Below are 25,113 nucleotides of genomic sequence, written 5' to 3'. Positions count from 1 at the left end.
TAATTCCAGTGTTAATTTTTCTCCATATACAATGTAAAGCCATATCTTGTAGTATTTATAAAGCATAATTCTCACTGGTCTTACTCTAATCAGAATGCCAAAGAGAACATAAATCAAAATCTCTAAAAGGGGGAGGAGAATTAAATTGGAACAAAACTTTGGATTTAGCAATGATTTCTTGATCTGACACTGAAAGCACAGGTAACAAAAGAAAAAAAGAAAAATTGGACTTCATAGAAATTTTTTTTAAATTGTGCCCTAAAAGCCACGGTCAACAGAATGTAAAGGCAACCCATAAGAGAAAACATTTGTAAATTGTGTATCCAACAAGTAATTAATAACCAGAATATGTAGAAAATTACTAAAAATACAACTATGAAACAAACAACTCTATTCAAAAATGGGCAAAGGACTTGAACAGACATTTCTCTAAAGAAGTTCTGTGAATGGCCAATAAGTACATGAAAAGATACACATCATTAATTATTAGGAAAAAGCAAATTAAAACTACAGTGAGTACTATCTCATACCCATTAGGATGCATATCAAAAACCAGAAAACAAGTGTTGGCAGGAATGTGGAGGAATTGAAACCTTGTACACTCTTGGCGGGAATTTAAAATGTGACAGCCACTTTGGAAAACAATATAGCAGTTTTTCAAAAAATTAAAAATTGTATAACCATATGGTCCAGCAATTCCACTTTTAAGTATATAACCCTCAAAAAACTGAAAGCAGGATTTTGAATATATATTTGTATGCTGGTGTTCTTAGCAACATTATTGATGAGAGCTGAAGCGTTGAATCAATCCAAATGCATCCATCAACATTTGAATAGATAAGTACATTCTGGTATCTGCATACAATAGAATATTACTAAGCCTTAAGAAAGAAATTCTGCAATATGCAATAACATGGATAAACCTTGAGGTCATATGCTAAGTGAAACAACCGGTCACAAATGGCAAATACCATATGATTCCATTTAACAAGAAGTACTTCAAAGCAAACTTAAGACAGAAAAAGAATGGTGGTTGCCAGGGACTGTGGGGAGAGGAGAATGGGAGTTATATTTAATAGGTATAGAGTTTTAGTTTCACAAGATGAAAAGAGTTGTTGGGGATGTGGATGGTAGTGATAGTTGAACAAAGTTATGAATGTATTTAATACTACTGAACTGTATACTTAATTGTTAAGATGGTAAATTTTGTGTGTATTTATTTTTCTGGTTTAAAAAATGGCAAAAAGTTAAACAGTGCTTTAAATAATAAGGTACATTCTTCTAAAAATTGTTTTCCTATTAAAGTCAAATCTGGCTGCCAAATTGATACCAAAATATAAAACAAAGGTTATTTACTCTAATAAACAGAACTGATTTTCTCTGCTTTGTTCTTTTGTATGTATTATGTAATTTCAGTTCTTTGCTATTTGAAGTGAAATTATAACTGATTTTTATTGAATAATGCTACTTTGGCAGGTAATAGTAATCTTATGTAGTAGTGTATTAGTTTTCTGTTGCAACATAGCATATTACCATAAACTTAGATCCTTAAAAGAACATCCTCTTGTCAACTCACAGTTCTGTAGATTAGAAGCTAAATTGTGCTCAGCCAAGTTCTTTGTCTAGAGTTTCACAATGCCAAAAGGTGCTGGCCAGCCTGGGCCCTCATCTGAAGGCTTGGGAGAATAATTTACCTCCACGCTCATTCTAGTTGCTGGCATAATCTAGTTCCTTACAGCTAGCTCTAAGTCTGAGATCCACATTTCCTGACTGACTTCTCAGCCAAGGGCCACTCTGCTCCTAGAGCCTACCTACAGTCCTCCCCTGGCCTTTGCATCTTGGAAGCCAGCAATAATAATGTGTCATGTCCTTCTCACCTTTGTTTCTGACTTGCCTTTCTGCTCTCAACCAAAGTAAACTTTCAACTTTTAAAGGGCTCTCCTGATTGTATCCGACCCAACTGAGCTATCTGTATCTTAACATCCATTTACTTGGGACTTTAATGACATCTATAAAACCTCCCTCACAGCCTGACTTAGTTTGGAGTTTGATTAAATAATGGGAGATGGGAATTTGGGGAGTCCATCTTTAGTATTCTGTCACAAGGAGTATTTGATCCACAAAACATTTTTATAGGGCTGATGTAAAGTGCACTTGATTTAGATTCTGAAGGTCTTGGGTTCTGCTTGACTCCTTAGGAATTCCGAACTTGGGCTGTTACGTTCTTGAGACTGGAAATTGTCTTACTCATCTGTGTAGCCCCAGTGCCTTGGCAGTGTCTTGTATGTAAGCAGGAACGCAGAATATATCAATTAAATGAAATCATACTAAGATAATTCTACATCTCTCTTTTCATCTTCATTGTCATCAGAGGTTCCTTCTGAATTAAAACTGAGCTGATGAATGCATATATAAGTCTATGAAAACTCTAAGTCATTACTATAGGAATAACATACAGTATCCTCACTTAATTTTTAAGTTAAATGTTATGACTAGTGAGCAGAAGTAGGACATTGATCTTCTGACACACTAGATTCCTAACCTTATAGTTATTAAAGGTTAGGAATCTAGTGTGTCAGAAGATCAATGTCCTACTTCTGCTCACTAGTCATAACATTTAACTTAATATATATATAAATATATATCTATATAGAGAGATATATAAGTATATCTCTATATATATCTCTATATATTTATCTATATATATATTTATAAATATATAGATATATATTATAGATTTATATAATATAAATACATCTCTCTCTCTATATATAAAGCATATATCTATATTTCTTTAGGTTTTACAAAACCCCTTTTTAAAATCTGCCTTTTAATGAACTTATTCAAGAGCCTTTAAAACTAAGTACAAATAGTATGACCTTTTATACAGATGAGAATAAACTAAAAAATTTGACCAGGGTCATCTACTAATAAGCAAAGCTAGAGATTTAAATGCAGTCCTCCTGCATAGGAAATACTGCTTGTACTTGCAAGTTCCCCATCTCTTTTATTTTAAATAAAATATTTTTATTTTTATATCTTTATCTTTATTTTAAAGTGTTTTGTCTTAGTCACTTTGCCAGCTCAAAAGAAAACAAGATCCTATCTGTACTTGTGGAAGTTTATGTTAATATTGTGTAACTGATATTAAACCTAAATGTTCTGTCCACCCTGTTGGTATAAAGATATTTTGAGCAGATTGTGAACAAGAAAAAAAAATCATGCTTTATTAGCAAAATTACCTAGTATGTTAATTTGCTCAAAATTTGATGTTTGGTTTTATGCACTTTGTCGCTATTAACATCCTTCTGTTTTCATACAGATTTCAATAAATGAGTAATTTTAGAAGCATTATTTTAGAGATATGTACTTGTCACAGTCAACATCTTGTTCTTCTAAAAAGAAGATTTTAAGATATCTTAAAAAACTTTTTTAAAGATTTCAAGATATTTTAATATCTTTATTTTAAAGTGTTTTAATAGGAGTTTTGTACCCTTTATACTTAGAATTTTAAGGTATGTCTGAGGATGGGAGTAAGTTACAAATTTTTTCTTCTAATGCCTTGGAACTCAATTCAGTTTTCTGCATTTTCTAGTATTCATTTCTTGATTTTTCTCCCACTTTTTTGCCTGTAAGCCCTCATCCCATTATGTAGCATAACTCTTTTAATTCTATTTTTAGACTATTAGAAATCCTCTCAATCAAATTAAAGGAAGTAAATGGGAACAGAGGTCAGTCCCGACATGTAGAAATTCGTAGGGAGCACTGATATGTGCATCTGCATGTACTTACGTGCTGTTTTCTTCTCTGTAAGACATGAAAAATCACTTTCCTTTATTTTTTCTATTTTCCTTTTATTGTCGCTATTAAATTTGTAGTATGCATAATCCAGGGACAAAATCCCCCAAAATACAGTGCTGCTTATCTTTCAAGAACTTTAGGCACAAAATGGGGGACAGGACACATTGGTACTGCAGATTCTCATTTCTGTTGGTTTTACAGAAGGCTTTCTTGGATATTAGGATGAGGTGGTGGCTTTTTTTCATATGCGAAGCGTAGTAATCTAGGTATTAAGGACTTTTTTTTATCTGTTTCATGTTTGGTACCAAACTAGCTTCTTGGTTTTAATATGTGTGGATGATGGATACCTGTTTGGTATAGGGGTTTGAGGGGTAGATTGGAGGAGGTGGGAGGAAGTACAGGGTGTTTAAAACCTATCTGGCTGTATTTCACAGGCACTTCAGCTGATTTCCCGAACCAAAGCCCAGTATCACAAACTAGAGCTGGTTGCCTCAGCAGGTGTCCCGCTCATGTGACTGATGATCTTACAGTCCTGCTGAATGAACCTGCACATTGTAACTCTGCTCTCTTTTCTTTGATTCTGCTTCATTGCCTTACCCTAGATCAGGCAAATAGGATTCCGTCAGTAATAAACTGGTGAAAAGTGTTGAAAAGATGCCATAGATAGGTGGTTGTACTCTGACTCAATGTGCATTTGAAACGTTCTTCTTAGTAAGTTTGGAACTTTTCTAAGCACAGCTACATAAAATGCCTCAGAGTTGTGTGTGTCTGTGTGTGTTCTTCCTAATCTTAGTTAAAGTGTAATGTGTTATAAAATAACTTACGAACTGTATTTTATTTTGGTACTACCTAAGAAGTCACCTTGCAAGTTCCATTTAGTTCAGTTAACATGGAAATTCTGGCCATTTGCTGACTTAAAATACCAACCCACAGAATGATTTTAGAGAATCTTCCTCAAGTGTGCTTCTGGGAGGAATCAGTATTTTTTTTACTTAAAACCAACTTTGATTTCCTTATTTCCAATACTTTGTGCAGGTAGTTTCTCTGTGGTTTAGGATTATGAATTAAGCAACAATCTCTCTGTTTCAGTATGAAATTTAATACAAATCTTTCTTGTGTGTTCAGCGGCCATTGCAGTCATTTGGACAGACAGGAAAAAGGTCTAAGGTATAGTAAATATTTTGTGCTGGCATGCCAAGGGCCTTCCTTCATGCTTGATGAATCCTTGTTTTCATACAGCGCTGCATTCAGTTTAGTTTTGTCATATTTTGTTTGGGGCAGAAAGCTTATTTTGTTTTATTTGGGGTTTTTGCCTTGCCTAGTCGCTTTTGTGCATTGCTTCTATATCTCTAATGGTTCTCTGTAGAGAAAATGGCTTTCTTACCATTCTTTGGGTTTTGAAATTGAAATTAGTCCCATCCTTGCTATTGCTACAGTTTTTGAAACTGCAGTTATTGTTTTCACTCTTAACAGCGTTTTGTGATATTTAATGATATATTTAACTTGCACATTTCACCTACTTTTATACATGGCCGAAACTATAAAGAAACTTAAGAAACTCTAGGGGGCTTTTGGATATGCCCTAGATTTGTGAAATGTAGTGTTAATTTTAAATACTTTTCTTTAGTCAAGCTCAAAGTTAAAGCTAGTTCGGAGCCTTGCAGTGTGTGAAGAATCTCCACCACCCCCTACAGCAGAGATATCACAGGAGAACCAGGTAAAACAAAAACAAAAACAAAACACAAAAACAAAAAACAAAACAAGAAAATTGTTATTTAAAGACATGGTGCAGTAACCTGCTTCCTGGAGAATATTTTTTCATTAGGTTAAATAAAAGTTGTATATGCATGTGTGTGCATTATGTATGTGTTTTCATTTGTTTTATTTTTAATGAGTGAAACTGATTTCATAATCGGTGCCACTGAAGATACAAATGAAAAGGTGGAAAAACCTTGTTATTTCAATCTGAGGCTTAGTGTAGTAGCTTCCCTCTGGAAAAATGTAGGAACTACATACCTAACTGGGAATATGGCTGTAAAGGATTATATATTATTGAAAAGTTATAAAATATTAATGTAATACTTAGAGTGATTGTAATTGTGGTGAAATTTGCACTTTTGATTTTGGCTTTTATGAATTTGTTAAACACTTACTGCTTGTGTGTGATGAGGAAACGACCCAGACTTTGGCTTGATGTATTATTTTACTTATTAACCTGAATGCATGGTGAAGCCAGTTTTCTAGTTAGGTTGGCTGTAATAGTTTAATACTTCTAATATCTCTTCTGTCTGTGCTTGTAAAATATTGAACAAGTGAGGTTTAAGCAAATGGTTCAGTTTGCTTTTTGTATTTTCTTTAATGCTATAACTTCACTTTTCTCATCATCTCAGCTATGCCCTGATCTTCGTCTCGTGTTACCTTTGGATATTTATACATAAATGTTTTAGGACCCTCTTACCAGTGTCATCAAGTGTGATAACTTTGCCTGTTGATGGTGTGTTCTACTTCTTAAGGGTTTGAGCACTGACATCCCTTTATATCCCAATAATCCACTTTCAAAGAATTAAAGCAACTTCCTGGCTACTTAAGAAACTGTGACTAAAAAGAGGAAGGAAAAAAATGGTTATGGCAGGTTGTACTTTTTTTTTTTAAATAAGTGCCAGTTGTACATTTATTAATTCAAAAGACTTATACTTTACCTTGATTTAGAAGCTGATACCTCAAAACCCTCCTATAGATATTGAAGATAGTTGTCACATATTTAGAACGTGTTGAGTTCTTTAAAAACACTTCACTTCTTTGTTTCCAAAATACAAGAAAAGGAAGTTTTTGAAAATAAATTATTTATTGTCAGTGAGTATATACAGATTCATTTCCTTTGAAATTTGTTCAAGTGTCAGGAACATGGGGTTCAAAATTTGTGATTTTTATTTAAAATTAAACTACATGGTTAGAAGACAGTTACATATTCTATAAAGTAGATACACTTCAGTAATAAAATAATGAATGAACTTTCTAACAAGAAGCTAAAATATAATCAAAATATTTTATTAAGAATTATTGCCTGGAGAACATTTTTAAATGTTAACCTTTGGCTTTTACATGGTTGTTTACAAGGCTGAAGAGTTATGATACACTTTGGAAGAAATCAATGAAATTTTTTTGAAATAGCAATTTTAAAAGTTATATTGTAAAAGTTAGAGTAAACACCTTGTACAAGGTGAAACAATGAATATTATAAGGTTTTTTGAAAATTCATTTCTTCATTCCGTTGTCCAATATGTTGCGTCATCTTAGCCTCCTGGAATTAATCCAAGGATATTGAGAAAATGAGAAGGGTCGGGCATTCATAAGTCTGTTAATATGGAAAAAGTACATACTTTTTGAGAAAAAGTGTAATGTGATCTTAGGTTTTATTCAGTATATTTTAACCTGATCTGAAAAATATTAGAGGGAAAATTCTCACAGTACAACAAATATGTCTAGTGAAAATTTATAGGAGAAAAAATTAATATCAAGAGTGTATGTTGTATATTAATGTATATGTTATTGATCAGAGATAATTTTTGTGTTTATATAAAGTTCAAGGAGCTGAGTTTATAGCATGTGAATAATGAATAAGGTATTCATGCCAGAGTTCAGTATTCCACTTAATAGATTCTTTCTCAATTTCTCTTGGATACAGTAATTCTTTTCTTTTCAGATAATAACCCATTATTATTCTCTTAATAAAAGATACTGCTTTTAGTAGAAATTTATCTTCTTCTAGAAGCCTTGAGTTAACTAAAGTGCACCTAAATGGGTATTAGAAAATGAACTATTTCTCATAAAATGTGGTAGTATCTAATTCTTGGCAGTAGAGACACTTTCCAACTGATAATGCCTGCTTCAGAATGTGATTTTTGAGGAATTAATCCGGAGTAAAACTCATTATTCAAAAGGTTGAGAGGCAATTAAAAGAGAGATGTCACTTGTGTCTGATGAGAGCTTATGAGAGGGAAGTGACCTCAATAACAGATGTCAATGACAGTGAAGAGTAAAGGAATTACAGCTTTCTCTGGAGATGTTGCTATCCTTCCAGTTATTTATAGTGAGAAGAGTTCATTTAAAAGGACTACTGAGTTTAAAATATGAATCATTTATTTGCTACTAGAAACAAGGCCTCGGTACTAATGGAAAGCAAGGCCTCAGTGTATGAAGCCTACTGGATTTTTAAATACAGTTCATCTTGATAAAATAATTTAATATCTGTAATTAAAACGTAGGGCTTTGGGAAGGGAATTTAGAAATGAAATCTGATCGTGGAAGTTCCTTTTAGTGAAGGTCTAAATGTGAAATCTTTTCTTCCAACATGGATTTCATAGATTATTCTTGAGTTGGCATAGAATGTGTAAATCAGGAAAACTTCTGTAATGTTCTACTTCTGAAACATAGTTTCATTTTTAAATATCTGTTTTACATTTAGGAACAGAATAAGGAAAGTAGATTAGAAAATGAGTCATTATGAAAAAAATGACTTACAGTTGATAAAGATATGAAGTTGATTAATGTATGAAGTTTGGTAAGCAAGACAAAGGAGGGCATAAAGCCAAGTATTCATCATTCTAATAAAAATTGCCCATGCAGAGCTTTTGCCCTATATTCTAAGCACAAATTTGAACTATGGTAGGATGAGAAGCAGAAGTAAAAGAAGGTAAACATAGCAGTCAGCAAATCTATAGGAAAAAAATGCATACGTATATATATGAGATCTGGAATTCTGCCAAATACTATTTGAAAAAAAACTATGTGCCGGGGCAGGGACAGGTTAATAAAATTCTTGTGGCTACAAGTTCAACCACTGAAACTTATATCCCCTTTGATGTTTACTTATTAGACCTATTTCCACCACAGCTATCACCCAAAAAAGTGAAGTAATTGTCTGATCAATGTTTTTCATCACTAAAGAATAGTATTATGTAGTCAACATATAGATCATACTTCTGTCGTTAGTAGAAATGGTCTGGAAGTTATTCTACCTTTATAACTTCACCTGAATAAACAGAGCTGTGTGACTTTTTCTTTTCTTTTCTTTTCTTTTCCTTTTTTTTTGCCCTCTTAGGCTATGTGAATTCGTTTACAATTACTTGTTTGGTTTCTGAAATTACATGTAATGACACTATTTTTGAAATGAAATGTAGAATTCCTTCTTCTTTTCAGTTTTATAGGATATGATTACTTCCCAATTAAATATTACATATCCAGAAGGAAAACAGTCTTATTTGAAACCTGTCTCAATCTTTGTGGTGATTGAAGGAAGAACAGTAATGTGTAAATCATAAATTAAAAATAATCAGTTGTGTGGATTTGGTTTTGGAAAGCTTTACTTATATATTTATATGGCAAGAGAATGGAGGAATATGAGATTATAATGGATACTGAAAAAAATTATTTTTTAGGTATTGGCTTGTCAATTGTTACTGTCGTCATGATTGATGATAATTATTATTCTTTTCTTTGGCCAGTGATAATTATTATTCTTTTCTTTGGCCGTGGCTTCTCCAGTACAAAAATAGGTTAAGAAGACCTTGCTTCTGATCCTCTAGAGGTTTCACAAGTAGCTCTTTTCTGAGTAATATGGAAAACTCTCTGAAGTAATTTAGAGGATATGTTTCAATTGATATATTCAACTCAAACATTAATTTTAACATATTCTATCAAGACTTAGATAAAAGTGATAAAAATATTAAGTTGTATTCCATTTTGAAAAATCTAGTTGAATAGCATAAAAATCTTTGTCCCTTTCCTCCTCTGTACAGTTTTGTGTTACTCAAAAAATAAAAATATGTGGTATTAACTAAATTGCTTTATATTTTCATTTATAACCGATTTTGCCTTCCAACAGGAGAAAATTCAGATCCAGTTAACACAATCATTTGAAAAAGAGGAGAAGCCCTCAAAAGATGAAGCAGAAAAAGAAAAAGCCAGTGATAAGTTGCCCAGAAAAATGTTATCAAGAGGTTTGCAATTTATTTCTGTGTTTTCAAACAAAATTTTAATTTTAACATCAATAATGCCATCCTTTACCCCCAGAAAAATTAAAAATAGTATATCTGCAGTAAAAATGCTAACAGAACAGACCGAAGGGATGATAGAATATTTGCTAATCTGGGCAAAATGACATAACACAAATCTGGACATTAGTAAGATGCTTCAGCCAAAAAACTGCAACATAGGCCAGAATCACTGAGGCAGGTAACTGTTCTTGACCTCTTATTGGTCTCTCATAATGAAATACTGGAATCACTGTAATTTGCATACTTGATTCCACTAAAAATAATATTGCTCTTTAATTCTTTATGATACAACGAGCTGATGCCAAAATATTCTGTATCCAGTAAGAATATTCTTGGAAACCCAGAATGTTTATCTTTCATAATCAGTTTCAAGGAACTCCACCATCATCTGGCATTGCAAGTTAATAAAAATTTCTTTGATTTATAAACTCAGTTACTTTGGCCAGTGTTATAAATAACATAAGTATATTACATTTAGGGGGAAGAATGTAAATGTGCAAAACTATGCATGCATAGTCTGGAAAACTGTTTTGAAAGCAAGCCTTTGATGATAGACCTGATCAAATCTAACTGAATATTCTTTCAGAAGTAGAATTTCTACCTACCTCCAAATTATTGTCTCTACTTATATTCGTAACTGAACTAAGCTGTCTTAATTTGCACTAAATTTCGATGATTATTTAACTCATTCTAATTTTTCACTCAAGGAGACATTTTTAGTCATGAGAATTGTGTGTATATAAAAGGGTCTTAAAAAGAATTTAGAGTAAACTGACACATGTGAGAAAAAATTTTAAGAACATGCTTGTATATGCAGTTATATAAATCTATGTCATGTTTATTTTATGGGAGTAGAAAGCTTGTGGTCATCAGAGTTCACCATAAATTCCCTTTTCCTAATTTGTCAGTTTTTTTCCCGTGTGGGGCATCTCATTTTATTAAGATATGCATCATGTGTGAAAGAGAAAGGGATTTGTTTTCAAACAGCTTTATACTGGGTTTTTGTGTTGTTGTTTTTTAGATTCCAGTCAAGAATACACTGATTCAACTGGCATAGATCTACATGAATTTTTAGTAAATACATTAAAAAACAATCCCAGGTAAAAATTAAATTTATAAGGTTTACATTGCTTAGAGTACCATAATTTTGCTATGTTTGTTTTCATTACAGAGTTAGAATGTTAGAATAAGATTGCAGTGTTGAAGTACACCAGAAACATTTTAGTTCCTTAGGGCTAAGATGTTGGTCTACTATATGCACATGTATAAATAGTTCTTTGCATTATTCATGTCCCATGATATAAAAATAATTCATCCTTTTTATAGGAATTTTTGGAAATACAGAATCACCAAGATATTTTGGCTCTTAATTGAGGTAGAGAGGTAATCATGAATCATGGAAAAGAAGAAGAGAAAACTTCCCTCATAATAATACTCTCAACCACATAAGAGCTTAGTGTATCCATTTATAGTGAGTTTTTGAATATAGCTAAAGGCAGAATTTTTGTTCCTTCTTACATATTAACTTTCAACTCATAGATTTTTAAGGTTCTTATGTGGGTCACTGTGAAATCATTTGTGTTGCCAGGGTACTAATGAATAGACTCTAACTTTCTGGTGGGTCATTGACCCCTTTGTGGCATTCTCCCCACAAAAAGTCTTATCTACAAAAAAATCTAACAAACACGTTCATGGGGTAGAAGATTCCAAAGTTGAGAACCCCTACTCTGGATGTTAGCTTCCCAAAGTGATAGTTCTTTAACATACACTAAAATGAAAATAAAAGTTTCTTTGGGTATATGCACAAGGAAGAGAACAGGAATAACTCTCTTTATTCTCCCTGAGATTTATGTCATGATTTAACATAAGCTTTATTTTCATTCAAGATTTATTGTAATCAGCATCATCTTGGTTTTCTATTTTACATTTAACATAAATGCCAAAAAGAGAATCACCAAAATGAAAAGTGGTCTCCTTGTAAAAAGGGCTGAACGAGTACCTAGTACAGAGTGAGAAGGAAGATAAGTCTACGTGACTTATTTTTTTTCTTCAGTTCAAGTTTATTTCTCAGTGGTCACAATAGAAGAATTAATTCCTTAGTTCATTGAACGGGCATTTACTGAGCATCTGTCATGTTCTAAACATTGTGCTAAAAACATTGTAGATAAAAAGAAGATACAGTCTCTACCCTAAAGTATTCACCATCTCTGAGCTGGAAAAAGAAACATGATATATAATTAAAATAGAATTGATATGTGGGGAGCCTGCTTCTGCCTGTCCCTCTCCCGGCTGCTCTGAATGCTTGTGCCCTTGCGCTCTCTCTCTCTCTCTCTCTCATCTTTGTCAAATAAATACATAAAATATTTTTTTAAAAATTAAATAGAATTAATGTTGTAAAAGAGGTTTTTTGAGTTTTATAAAAATCCAAGGAGGAGGCCTCAACCTCTTTTTGAAAGGTTATGGGAAGGCTTCACTAAAAATATATGCCTGAGCTGAGTCTTGAATTCACAGTGCTTTAAATAGAAGCTATCTATATGGAGAAATGAGAAAAGCATTCTAGATAGATACATGTGCATTGACAAGACACAGTGGTATACTTCCTCTCTCACACACTAGTGTGTGAGGTTGTACATTCTGACTCCAGCATGGAGGCATGTGGCAAGTAATTTTAGAAAGTGATGGGGAAGGTGTTGGTTGGGTATGAAAAAAACCATTTCTATGAATGGTTGGGCATCAAAACAACCCATTTCTATTTGTCCTTGACCTAAGATTGTACCAGCATTCTGGGGTGGTGAGTGTGGAGTGCTACTAGGACGGCAGGGATGCCAAAAAGATCTTTAAGACAGTAATGAACAGTGAAAAACAGTCTTCCTTAAAACGCCAATAGCGTACCATTTAAGAAGTATTGAATATGACATGATAAGTTGAGAAATAATTAATGGATTTTGAATAGAGCAATGACATAATCAGTCGTGCATTTTAGAAAGATTACTTTGGCACTGAGGGGCCAATACCATAAACAAGGATCGTGGCTAGGAGATTATAGGGAAGAATAGAGAGGGAAGGACATGTTTGAAAATATTTAGGAAGTACCATAGTGATGGTGTGATATAGTAGAACAGAATAAATTCTTGGTTTCTGGCTAGGCTGATAGTCCCATTAAATGAGAAAGTGAGTAAGGAACAGGCTTGAATGGAATAGGGCATGTTCTGATATAAATAAGTATAGTTTGAGGTGCCTGTTGGAAAACTCAGGAGATAAGATCTGTCCAAAATTAAAGAGTTCTGGTTTTCAAGTAAATGAGCCTGAATCAAGTAATAGATTCGGAGTCACTACTAGAAACAAAGCTTGAGGATGATGTGTTTGCTCTGAGAGATGGAGTAAATGACAAGGACAAAATTCTGTGGAAAGACAGCATAGAAAATGTAGATAGACTAAGTCTTAAAAGTGGAACAATTATGAGACCATTTGTCTTGGTTAGCTGGGGCAGGGGGTGGTGGCCTAGATGGCTCAGTCAGTTTAGCATCTGACTTTTGAATTCTGTTCAGGTCATGATCTCAAGGTCATGAGATTGAGCACCTCATAGGGCTCCGCACTGGGTATGGAGCCTGCTTGAGATTCCCTCTCTCTCATTCTTTCACCCTCTCCTGTCATTCCCTCTCCCTGGCTTCACTTTACCTTCTCTTTCTCAAAACAAAACAAAAAAACAGGGTAGCCCCAGGGGTCAGAAGCCAGGAGCTGTTTCATGAAAGATAAAATAACACAGGGATCTGCTCTTTAGGTTGAGAAATTAGGAAATTGCTGACTCTTTTAATAAATTGTTTCATTTGGGGTGGGATGGTAGAAACCTGAACTCAGTGCGTTGAGTAATAAGGGGGAAGGTAGAAAACACATAGCTAATTTCCATAAAACAAAATAGGACGCTAGAAAGGCAGAATTTTTCTTTCCTTTTAACCTATAGGAGAGACCTCAGTAAGGACAACAATTAGAGATCTATTTTTATCCATTCCCAAATATTTTTCTATTTACAATTCTCTGATATCTTTTACAAAAGTGAAAGTTTTAAAGTTATCTGCATATGTATTTTTAAATGTACAATTTAATGGCTTTATTATACCCACAGATAGGTTACAGTCATCACTACAGTCAATCTTAGAATTTTTTCATTCCAGAAAGAAACCGTCTATTCTTTAGCTCTCACCTTCCTATGCTCTGAGCTCTAATCTACTTTATAACTCTATAGATTTTCCTGTTTTGAATATCTTATATGAATGAAATTATGTGTATGTGGCCTTCGTGGACTGGCTTCATTCACTCAACATAATATTTTCAAGTTTCATCCATGTTGTAGCATGTATCAGTACTTTTTTTTCTGTGTATGCATTTATATTTAAATAAACATATAAGTGAATAATTCATGTAATGGCTGGTGTATAAGTTATTAGTAATGTCGATGTGATTTAGATATTTGGAGCGAATGTTAAATTTTGTGAGAAATAAGATTTACTTAATTAATGACTCAGTGTTCTCTCAGTGAAACACACAATTGCCAGATATACATGGTACAGAAGTAGTAGTAAATATAGCAAGTTTCCTCTAAAACTTTGAAGATTCAGTATTGCTCAGAGTTCTAGATTTTAAGCAGTTTTATTTTTAGTAATATAAAAATTCAGCCAACATTTCATTTCAAAATTTTTCTTCTAATCATTAAATCTTTAGCTTCTCAACCAAATAAATAAACTTAGCTCCCAATGTAAACTAATTTATCTGGAATTCTTATTGCAAAAAATATTTGCAGGGGCTAAGCTAGTCGTTGCTGAATTAGAACCTAAGAACCTAAAGTTGATTTTGATAGAAATTATATTCAGTGACATAATCTTCTACCTATTTTTGTATTTATTTTATACCCATTTTGTGTAAATTCCACATGTAGTGAAGAAATAGGTATAATATAGGCAACTGTGTTACATAACTGATAAAGGGGAGAAACTTTTGGATTAATCCTGAGAAGGGATATTTTAAAAGTAATGTGATTTGCTCTGGAGAATATCATATAATGGTTCTATTTTAATTTCTAAAATTGCTTTTATTGGAAGTAATGTTTGTTTAATTTCTTATCTGTTGCAAATGTTTGGCCAGGCTCGTAAGGAATATTGGGAAAGGAGTGGTCATATAGAAGCATTATTGTTTTCTAGTTTTTTTATTTGCCACTAGTATACCAGCTATGTACAGTTTCTCTAAAGTTATTTCTGATAAAATGGCTAGAATACTTAACAAGTAAAAAACTGATGCCCCTTCATTTTAGCTTTAGGTAATAGCTTATTGATTGGTTTGATTGAGATCCCTATTCTTATTATTTTTTAAATAATAGACAGCATACCTTGGTTCCCTTTAAAAGACTATACAATAATTTCAATAACTATGCCTACTTTGAGGTTCATGTGCTAAACCTTATGGCTTAGGATGAGTAATTTGTGGACCTATTAGTTTGAGTCCTATATGCACTGCTTCTCTAAAGGTTATTAATTTTTAATTTAAAATCATTACAAAAATATCTAACCTTGATTATATATTATAGGAAGCATGTACTAAGCTATAGTGGACAAAAGGCTGGAGATGTAAATCTTATGAACTTAGGAAGATTACCAGCCTTATTTTTCTAAAAAGTTATACTTCTTAGTAACTAAAAGTTTAGTACACTAAATAGGGAGGCTTGGTTTAAATAGTACATGGTCCAGATAAGGTAAAAAAGCCTCTGCAGCCCATAGATACACCTGTGAAAGAAAAAAAAAAGCCTGAATTTTTATTAGTGGCTAGTAGAATTGTTAGAATTTTTTCTTTCCTGGAGACAACAGAAATTTCTTTTCAGTGGCAATGTATTCCCTGCAGAAGATTTCACAGATCTTTTGCCCACTGTTCAAAAACAGGAAACCATTTTTTTCCTATCTTGTCTGGTACAAGTATTCCTGACTTGGCTTCCCCTCCCCCTTCCTCCCACTCCAACACCTTCCCCCTCCTCACTTCCATTTGCATGGTAAACGTTTTTACATCCCTTCACTTTCAATCCGCGTGTGTCTTTAGGTCTGAAATTAGTCCCTTATAGATAGCATATACATGGATCATGTTTTTTTAATCCATTCATTCAAGCATTTAGTCCATTTATATTACATTTAAAGTAATTATTGGTAAGTATGTAGTTTTAGCCATTTTGTTACTTGTTTTCTGGTTGTTTTATAGTTCTCTGTTCTTTTCTTCTTCTCTTGGCTCTCTTCCATTGTGGTTTGATGAGTTCTTCAGTGTTATACTTAGAGTCCTTTCTTTTTTTTTTTTTGTATGCATCTATTGTAGGTTTTTGATTTGTGGTTACTATTCTATTCATATATAACATCCTACAGAAGTCTATAAGAAGTTGTTGGTCGCTTAAGTTTGAACACGTTGAAAGCACTAAATTTTTACTTCCTTCCCCCATGTTTTATGTATATGATACCACATTTTACATCCTTTCATTTGTGTATCCCTTGCCTGATTTTTATAGGTATAATTTATTTTACCAGTTCTGTGTTTTCACCTCCATATTAGCTTTATTAGTGATTAATCTACTACCTTTATTACATGTTCGCATTTACCTGTGAAACAGAAGACCAACTTGAAAGTATTATTTCATGAATGCTTAATAAATTTCCTGTCTCCGATTCCTTTCTTTTTTAAAAAAATAACTATATAAACTTTATATATATATATATAACTATATATATAAAGTACATCAGAAAAGTTAGAATTATTTCATCTCAATACACATCGTACTCAAAAGGTTAGATGAAAAGTGTGTCTTACAGTTATATAAGTCCTTTTGTGGGGGGAGCCTTCTGAATTAAAAACTTCGTAACCTCCCTAAAAAATTTCAGGTAAAATAGATTAAAAGTTTTTATGAATCTTTTATATCAAAAGACTTTATAATTTGATTAACAGATTTCATGCAGATACATTTGTTGAGCTCCTCTATATAGTCCAAATAAATATGCAATGATAATTTTGATAAATGCTTTTAAAGAAAAGTGTGAAAGAAACAGTTTCTAAGAAAGACTATAGAAAGTTGTTCAAGGCAAAGGAAACAGCATGTTCAGGTAACCAGAAACAGGAAGGAGCTTGGCAAGTACAGAGATAAGCCAAACGATAACAGTTTTGTGATTAAGAGACAGAAGATGAGGCTGAAGAGGTAGATGAATGTAGGCCCCATTACAGATGCTTATTGCTTTTTTTTCTTTTTTAAGATTTTATTTATGCATTTGACAGACAGAGATCACAAGTAGGCAGAGAGGCAGGCAGAGAGAGAGAGAGAGGAGGAAGCAGGCTCCCTGCTGAGCAGAGAGCCCAATGCGGGACTCGATCCCAGGACCCTGAGATCATGACCCAAGCCGAAGGCAGTGGCTTAACCCACTGAGCCACCCAGGTGCCCCCAGATGCTTATTTCTAACCGAAGAGCAGTGGGAAGCTTATCATAAATATTTAACCAAGGCAGTAACATGTGGTCACACGTGTATTTTTGGAAGATGTTACGGATGTTCAGGTAGAAAAAATAAGGTGGGAATGAGGGAAGACAGAGAGAAACAATAGACTATGGTTCTAGTAGTCAAGCCAGAGATCCTGCTTGCTTGGATCCAGGTTAGCAGCAGTGAGAAACAGAAGAAAAAATAGAAGGTTGATAAAATTTGCAGTACTAATTAACTGCATAGGAGGTTTAGGAAAAGGATTATAGCAGACCACAGATGCTTTTAGTACAGTATACTGGGTGAAAGATAGTGTGCCACTTACTGAAATGAGGAATACTAAAGGTGAACCAGGCTTGGGACAGAATTGAATGTTGCTAGAATTCGTGTTAAAATGTAATCATGTTTTCAGCTTTGGATTTAAAGTCACCAGGTAGGCATATTTTCTCTTCAGTTTTCAACTAATGTTAAATATTTTTTATATATGTGTGTGTGTGTCAAATATTACTTGGTTTTATGAGACTTCTTTGCAATCTAGAGGGAAGGTCAAACTCAGTGCTGACGTATAGTATAGACTTTCAAGCAGCTTGAGCAAAAGCACCACATCCTCTGTCCTATTAGAGGATTCTACTCTGTATTGTTTATTTGAGAGGCAAACATTAACCTTTGGCCTAGTTTTCTTGATCTCTAAAAATTGAGGGCTAGAACTGAATGATCTGTAAAGCTACTTCTAGTTTGAAAATTCTCAGAGTGTTTGTTTGTTTCACATGCACATGAAATTTCCAGTGAGCCCAAGAATACTGCTTTGAGCCATGTCCTTAGTATGTGAGCAAGGAGGTCCTTCGGGGAGTAGTGATACTGTTAATATTCGTTACAGCATATGCACATTAAATAGGACCCTAGTGGTCTAATGGAGCATATGCCAGTTTTCCCTAGAGTCCTTATTTATTTTTCATATTGAAAGCCTTGGATTCATTTTTATTTTTGTGGCAAAAATTTCCAAAGTCTTAAAAATGTATAGTACAAGCTCATCTGATGATTTGAAAAGGCTTCTCCTTCTGAGTTAGAATTAGTAATGTAATTCATACTTCTCTGCCATAATTCCATCTGTATACTAGCATTCGATTCCCATAGGAGTATTCCTGTTGTTACTGGCATTGCATTGGAGTACTGTTTCTATAGAGTTGAGGATAACAAAGTCATGAGCCTAACTAGCTAAAGATGCCTGTGTTCCTGCTATTTCTCAGCTTTATTAAGGAAGTAAAGATTAATATGCTCTTATTATCCATGTATCTACAGAACAGACTCTAATGTAGTGATAGTTAGATCAAAATATGTGTTTTAAGTATGGTCACATGTTTGGTAATTGTTGGTGTTGGGTAAAAGCTACATTGAGATTCATTACACAATTCTCCCTACAGTTGTGTATGTATGAAATTTTCCATTAAAAAAAAATTAAACAAAAAAAAAGTCATCTTTTATTTTTCCTAAACATTACTTTTTTAGAAGTCATGTGTATATTCTGGCATCAAGTTTGTGATAGTCTTCAAAGTGCAGTTTTTAGGGAAAAATTTAGTCATAATAATTCAGTGTTTATGATTATTTCAGTGTTAAGTTGTATATTTAAGAGCCTTCATATTTTTGTTTCAGGGACAGAATGATGCTGTTGAAATTGGAACAAGAAATATTAGATTTCATTGGTAATAATGAGTAAGTCCTGACATTTAACAAGAAAACAAATTGTCACCATGGTGCTCCTTGATTTACTAAATTAGTTTTTCTTCTACTTCTAGGTCTCCACGTAAAAAATTTCCCCCAATGACATCTTACCATAGGATGCTATTACACAGAGTAGCCGCTTACTTTGGATTAGACCACAATGTTGATCAGAGTGGAAAGTCTGTCATAGTAAACAAAACTAGTAATACAAGAATGTAAGTATCAACAATGTAGGCATTTGTTAAGTACTTATGTGACCATACTTTATCTTTCAGCAGCACCTTTCATCTGAGGTTTTCCACGTTTTAGCAGCCTAATTAAATGTTATAGTAACCTTATGTGATAGGGCCAAAAAATACATAAAATTTCTTTTAGTGTACTAGATACAAAATGAACCAGTCTAGACTAAAATAAAGCAGGTCAATGAGGACTGGTTTAAAAAGCAAAAACAAAACTTCAGAAGTCGTATCACTGATAATTGAAAACCATTCACTTGGATTTTTTAATTAATGTATTTTAGATAGCTGTGGCCAGTCTTTGGCAAATTTGACGGGGTTTTGCTTGTTTTGTTTTGTTTTAATTCAAGTCAGTTAACATAGTGTAAAAAAATTTATTTAAGGCAGATTTTGACACCCTCCCATTCAATTAATCTCCCATCATTTTATCATCTTTTCAACCTTTGATTTTGCTTCTTTAATCCTACAAATCTCAAGAAACTGGGACTGTTGGCTAATATAGTATTATCCATAATGTTGTATCCCCCTTCTGAGCTATGTTTAATTGATTGAGGAAAAGTTTTTAAGAGCACCCACTTGTTTTAAAAAGTGATAGTTTTATCAATCTACACGTTTAACACAATCCCTATCAAAATACCATTCATTTTTTTTTTCAAAGAAATGGAACAAATAATCCTAAAATTTATATGGAACCAGAAAATACTCTGAATAGCCAGAGGAATTTTGAAAAAGAAAGCCAGAGTTGGTGGCATCACAATTCCAGACTTCAAGCTCTATTACAAAGCTGTAATTATCAAGATAGTATGGTACTGGCACAAAAACAGACACATAGATCAATGGAACAAGATAGCCCAGAAATAGACCCTCAACTCTATGGTCAACTAATCTTCGACAAAGTTGAAAAGAATGTCCAGTGGAAAAAAGACAGTCTCTTCCTCAAATAGTGTTAGGAAAATTGGACGGCCTCATGCAGAAGAATGAAAGAAACCATTTCCTTACACCACACACAAAAATAGACTCAAATGGATGAAAGACCTCAATGTGAGGCAGGAATCCATCAACATCCTTGAGGGAAACATTGGACGGCCACATGCAAAAGAATGAAACTGGACAATTTCCTTACACCACACACAAAAATAGACTCAAAATGGATGAAAAACCTTAATGTGAGACAGGAATCCATCAAAATCCTTGAGGAAAACACAGACAGCAATCTCTTTGACCTCATCTGCAGCAATATCTTCGTAGAAAGATCTCCAAAGGCAAGGGAAGCAAGGGCAAAAACGAACTTGGGACTGCATCAAAATCAAAAGCTTTGGCACAGCAAAGGAGACAGTCAACAAAACCAAGACAACTGACAGAATGGGAGAAGATATTTGCAAATGACATATCAGATAAAGGGCTAGTATCCAAAATCTATAAAGAACTTATCAAACTCCTTGGGGAAGGTATGTACTATGGTGAGTGCTGTGAAGTGTGTAAACCTGGGGATTCACAAACCTGTACCCCTGGGTTAATAATTATATTTTAATAAAAAAATTTAAAACAAAAAACTCAATACCCAAAGAACAAGTAATCCAATCAAGAAATGGGCAGAAGAGGGTGCCTGGGTGGCTCAGTCATTAAGCATCTGCCTTCGTCTCAGGTCATGATCCCAGGGTTCTGGGATTGATTCCCCCATCAGGCTCCCTGCTCAGCGGGGAGCCTAGTTCTCCCACTCCTACTCCCCCCTCCTTGTGTTTCCACTCTATCTCTCTGTCTCTGTCAAATAAACAAAAGAATATCTTTAAAAAAAAAAAAGAAATGGGTGGAAGACGTGAGCAATCATTTATGCAAAGAAGACATCTAGGTGGCCAACAGACACATGAAAAAGTGCTCAACATCATTCAGGATTAGGGAAATACAAATCAAAACCACAATGAGGTACCACCTCATATCAGTCAGAATGGCTAAAATTAACAAATCAGGAAACGACAGATGTTGGCGAGGATGTGGATAAAGGGGAACCTTCCTACACTATTGGTGGGAATGCAAGCAGGAGCAGCCACTGTGAAAAACAGTATGGAGGTTCCTCAAAAAGTTGAAAATAGGGTTCCCTACGACCCAGCAGTTGCACTACTGGGTATTTACTTCAAGATACAAATGTAGGGGCGCCTAGGTGGCTCAGTGGGTTAAGCTGCTGCCTTCAGCTCAGGTCATGATCTCAGGGTCCTGGGATCGAGTCCCGCATCAGGCTCTCTGCTCAGCAGGGAGCCTGCTTCCTCCTCTCTCTCTCTGCCTGCCTCTCTGCCTACTTGTGTGATCTGTCAAATAAATAAATAAAATCTTTAAAAAAAAAAAAAAAAGATACAAATGTAGTGGTCCAAAGGGGCACATGCGCCCAAATGTTTATAGCAGCAACGTTCACAATAACCAAACTATGGAAAGAACCTAGAAGCCTGTCAACAGATGAATGGATAAAGAAGAGGTGGTATATGCATATACAATGGAATACTATACAGCCGTCAGAAGAAATGAAATCTTGCCAATTGTAACAACATGGATAGAACTAAAGGGTATTGTGCTGAGCGAAATAAGTCAATCAGAGAAAGACAATTATCATATGATCTCCCTGATATGAGGAATTTGAGAGGCAGGGCAGGAGGTTGTAGGGGGTAGGGAAGGAAAAAATGAAACAAGATGGGATTAGGAGGGAGACAAACCATAAGAGAATCTTAATCTCACAAAACAAACTGAGGGTTCCTGGGAGGACAGGGGGTAGGGATAGGGTGTTGGTTTATGGACTCTGGAGCGGGTAAGGGCTCGGTGAGTGCTGTGAAATGTGTAAGCCTGATGATTCACAGTCCTGTGCCCCTCAGGCAAATAATACATTACACGTTAAAGAGAGGAAGGAAGGAAGGAAAAGAGAGACAAGCTCAGAAGTTTTATAGTATTACTGAATTATATCATCAGTGCAGCTATTTGGAAGTAAAAGGCCCAATCAAAGGCACCTAAAATTTTGTACACAGCACCTTTTTTTGCCTATTTGTAAAACTAATCCTAAAGCAACTGATTCAGCTAATATTTATACTTTGGTGGTAATCTGCCCATCTGAAGCATTTTCTTTATCAATTTTATATGTGGCAGCAGTGGGTCTTTGGGAATGAGCAGCAGTCAGCTTCTGACAACATAGATAATGCTAAAAATTAATTATTTTTATGCTTTTCTTGAAGCTGTATTTCTCTTAGGGTCTTATCTATGAACCATTCTGTTGACATGGTGGTATTTAATTCATTCATATCCCTTCTGTTATAATGGCCTTTACTCTTATAGCTACCATATTCTTTACTGGAACAAACTTGGTTTTCTTCCTTTTCATATAGTATTGTGTCAACTAAATAGATAACGGTGGTGGAGGCTAGTAGTTTTAAATGTTTGTTCCTATAATTAAATTAATGAAGATAGATGTCTTTGAAAAGGATCTTGTCTTTCTTTAGAGATTATATTTTACCTACTGCAAATGTGAATCTAATTTAGTTTTCCTCTACTTGTCCCTTATTCTTTTAAAAATATCCTCAATTAGTCTGTTTCCAATTCATTATATCATAGATCAAGTAACCATAAGATACGACCTGAAATGAAGGTGAATAGAAGTCTAATTCATTTAACCAGTTCCTTTCAGCAATACGCAGAGCTGCTGGATACCCAACCACATGTACATTAGCAGGCATTTTGTCTAACATTTCGACTGATGATTCTCTAAGGTTTTCGATACAGTGTAACCTCAGTTATTTGAATGCTACCAATGATGTCAGAAAGCTTTAGGATTCTCTTAATCAAAGTCATCAAAAGCTGAGCTAAACACAGATGATCATGATATACTTAAAGAAAAATGGATCAGTAGTATAATTATAACTGGACCTTCAGATCATTGAAGTTACACTGTATTCTTATTTTATATATCTCCTGGAATATGAAGAAAGTTGTAAATCAGAAAACCTTAGAGATCTGCTCCACATTGAATAAATGCAAACTTACCTTTTCCTCATAGGCAAATTACCCGCTCCAGCCTTGAACCAGTGGTGTTGTGGATGTCAACAACCCGGTGTCCACTGGGGTGTGTCAATGGAGCGGGAAGTTGGCGATTGCAGGGCAGTAATTTCAGGCATCAATAAAAGAGAGGTAAGACAGTCTTAAGGTTAGCTGAAATGCCTGCCAATGCTATTTGGTGTGGGAATCCAGCTGCTCTTAGAAAAGTTGCCAGGCCCTAGGTTAAACATTATAGTTGGCTTTGGAATGAGAATCTCTAATCCAAGTATAGACTCCTTCAATAAGAAATTACTTCAAACAGCTATAGAAATAGTTGATAAACTTAAGCAGGGCAGTCATGACAGAAGTAACAACATACTGCCATCTTCAGAACTAATAGATAATAATCTTTCACACTCCTACTAAAGAAAGCAATCTTTTTCTCATCATTTTGGCCATGAAATTGTTTTTACTCTTTTTATTGTTCTTCCTAGTTATGTCTATAGTTCTGTGTGGATATCTCTTTGTTTCACTTATCTGAGTATATTTTAAAATACAGATTTCTTCAGCTTACTTAGATAATTCTTATTTTTAAATCTCCTTTTGCATAATTTGACAGAATGTAGAAACAGTGCTTTATTAAAAATTCACTATGTTAAATATTCAACAGAATTACTTGACTATTATATATAATGACATATATATGATCACATTTGCTGAAGATGTCATTACTTAGGTTTATTTGGTTTAGAAATTTACTTAGGGTGTTCACAATATATTATGCCACTATATAATATATATTTAAACTATATATAAAAATCTACTCGAGTTCAATTAGACTTTGTGCCTCCAAATGTATTTTTATGTATCATGTATTTCAAAAGACTAATTCCAATTTTAAATAGGATGTTATTAAGTCACAAGAATATTAAATAAATTTGTTGAAGTTGATAGTATATTTTAGAAAGTGAAGTTTTACATAGTTTTAATTTTCCACAGACCATAACCTTATGTCTGTCTTCTGGATCTCATTGGGACTTTCTCTATAGAGAAAAGACCAATCAGCCGTTTAATATATTGTTATGATTTCATAATTATTCTTTCAGGTTATAACTTTAACTTCCCCAAAAAAAGAAATGTTTCTTTTTTAACCTGTTTCCAGTAGTGTAAAACAAAGATATACCCTGTTATAATTAAGAATTCTTGGTAATTTGGTAGCATTTTTAATGAGCCTATTAGGTTTTAGGTAATTAAACTTCAGAATATTTTATTACTTTTAATCATGTCACACCAAACCAGGTATTGTAAGAGTGTAACATAAGATGAAGTACCATATACTTTTTCTTTTTCTTTGAATTTTTTTTTTAATTTAGAGGAGGCAATGCAAAAGGATAAATAGACTTTGAGTCTGATGTACCAGCACTCCAAATGTGGCTTTGTCATACACTTGCTCTTGATCCTAGACAGTTACTTAAGCCATTGGAACCTCGGTTTTGTTTTGTTTTGTCTTTTTTCAGTAATATTTATAATAACAAACTTCTGTTGAGTGTTTACTGTTTTAAGTGCTGTTCATGTATTTATTCATTTCCTTTTCAGAGCAAGTCTGTGAAGTAGGTATACTATAATTCAATTTATAAATGAGGAAACTAGGGAACAGAAAGTTTAAGTAACTTGTGCACATTCTGAAGCAACTAAAGGGGTAAAACTGAATGTTTGAACCCAGGCAGTCTGATTCCAGCGCCCACAGTGTATTTTTCATAACGGCCTTTAAATCATAACATAAAGTACTTAATATTTTCTCATAAG

The 25,113-nt window shown here is 33.9% G+C and overlaps 1 protein-coding gene across 11 annotated transcripts in view; it reads left to right on the top strand.

Annotated features, from left to right (window-relative positions):
* Positions 1 to 25,113, top strand: part of R3HDM1 (R3H domain containing 1) — a 203,400-nt gene that overhangs the window by 81,778 nt on the left and 96,509 nt on the right. For 7 of the 11 annotated variants that reach the window (XM_059394380.1, XM_059394385.1, XM_059394386.1 and 4 more), the window contains exons 4-9: positions 4,927 to 4,968; positions 5,429 to 5,518; positions 9,686 to 9,800; positions 10,879 to 10,957; positions 18,995 to 19,054; positions 19,138 to 19,278. In XM_059394380.1, coding sequence (XP_059250363.1) covers positions 4,927 to 4,968; positions 5,429 to 5,518; positions 9,686 to 9,800; positions 10,879 to 10,957; positions 18,995 to 19,054; positions 19,138 to 19,278 — 527 coding nt within the window. Of the gene's footprint in view, positions 1 to 4,926; positions 4,969 to 5,428; positions 5,519 to 9,685; positions 9,801 to 10,878; positions 10,958 to 18,994; positions 19,055 to 19,137; positions 19,279 to 25,113 lie in introns of those variants that run through there. The other 4 variants (XM_059394388.1, XM_059394383.1, XM_059394389.1 and 1 more) reach the window with 3 other exon arrangements.

This window comes from Mustela nigripes, chromosome 3 (assembly GCF_022355385.1).
Source record: "Mustela nigripes isolate SB6536 chromosome 3, MUSNIG.SB6536, whole genome shotgun sequence".
NCBI classification, from domain to species: Eukaryota; Metazoa; Chordata; class Mammalia; order Carnivora; family Mustelidae; genus Mustela; species Mustela nigripes.
Note: the sequence above shows the minus strand (reverse complement) of the source record. Positions and strands in the feature narration are given on the sequence as shown.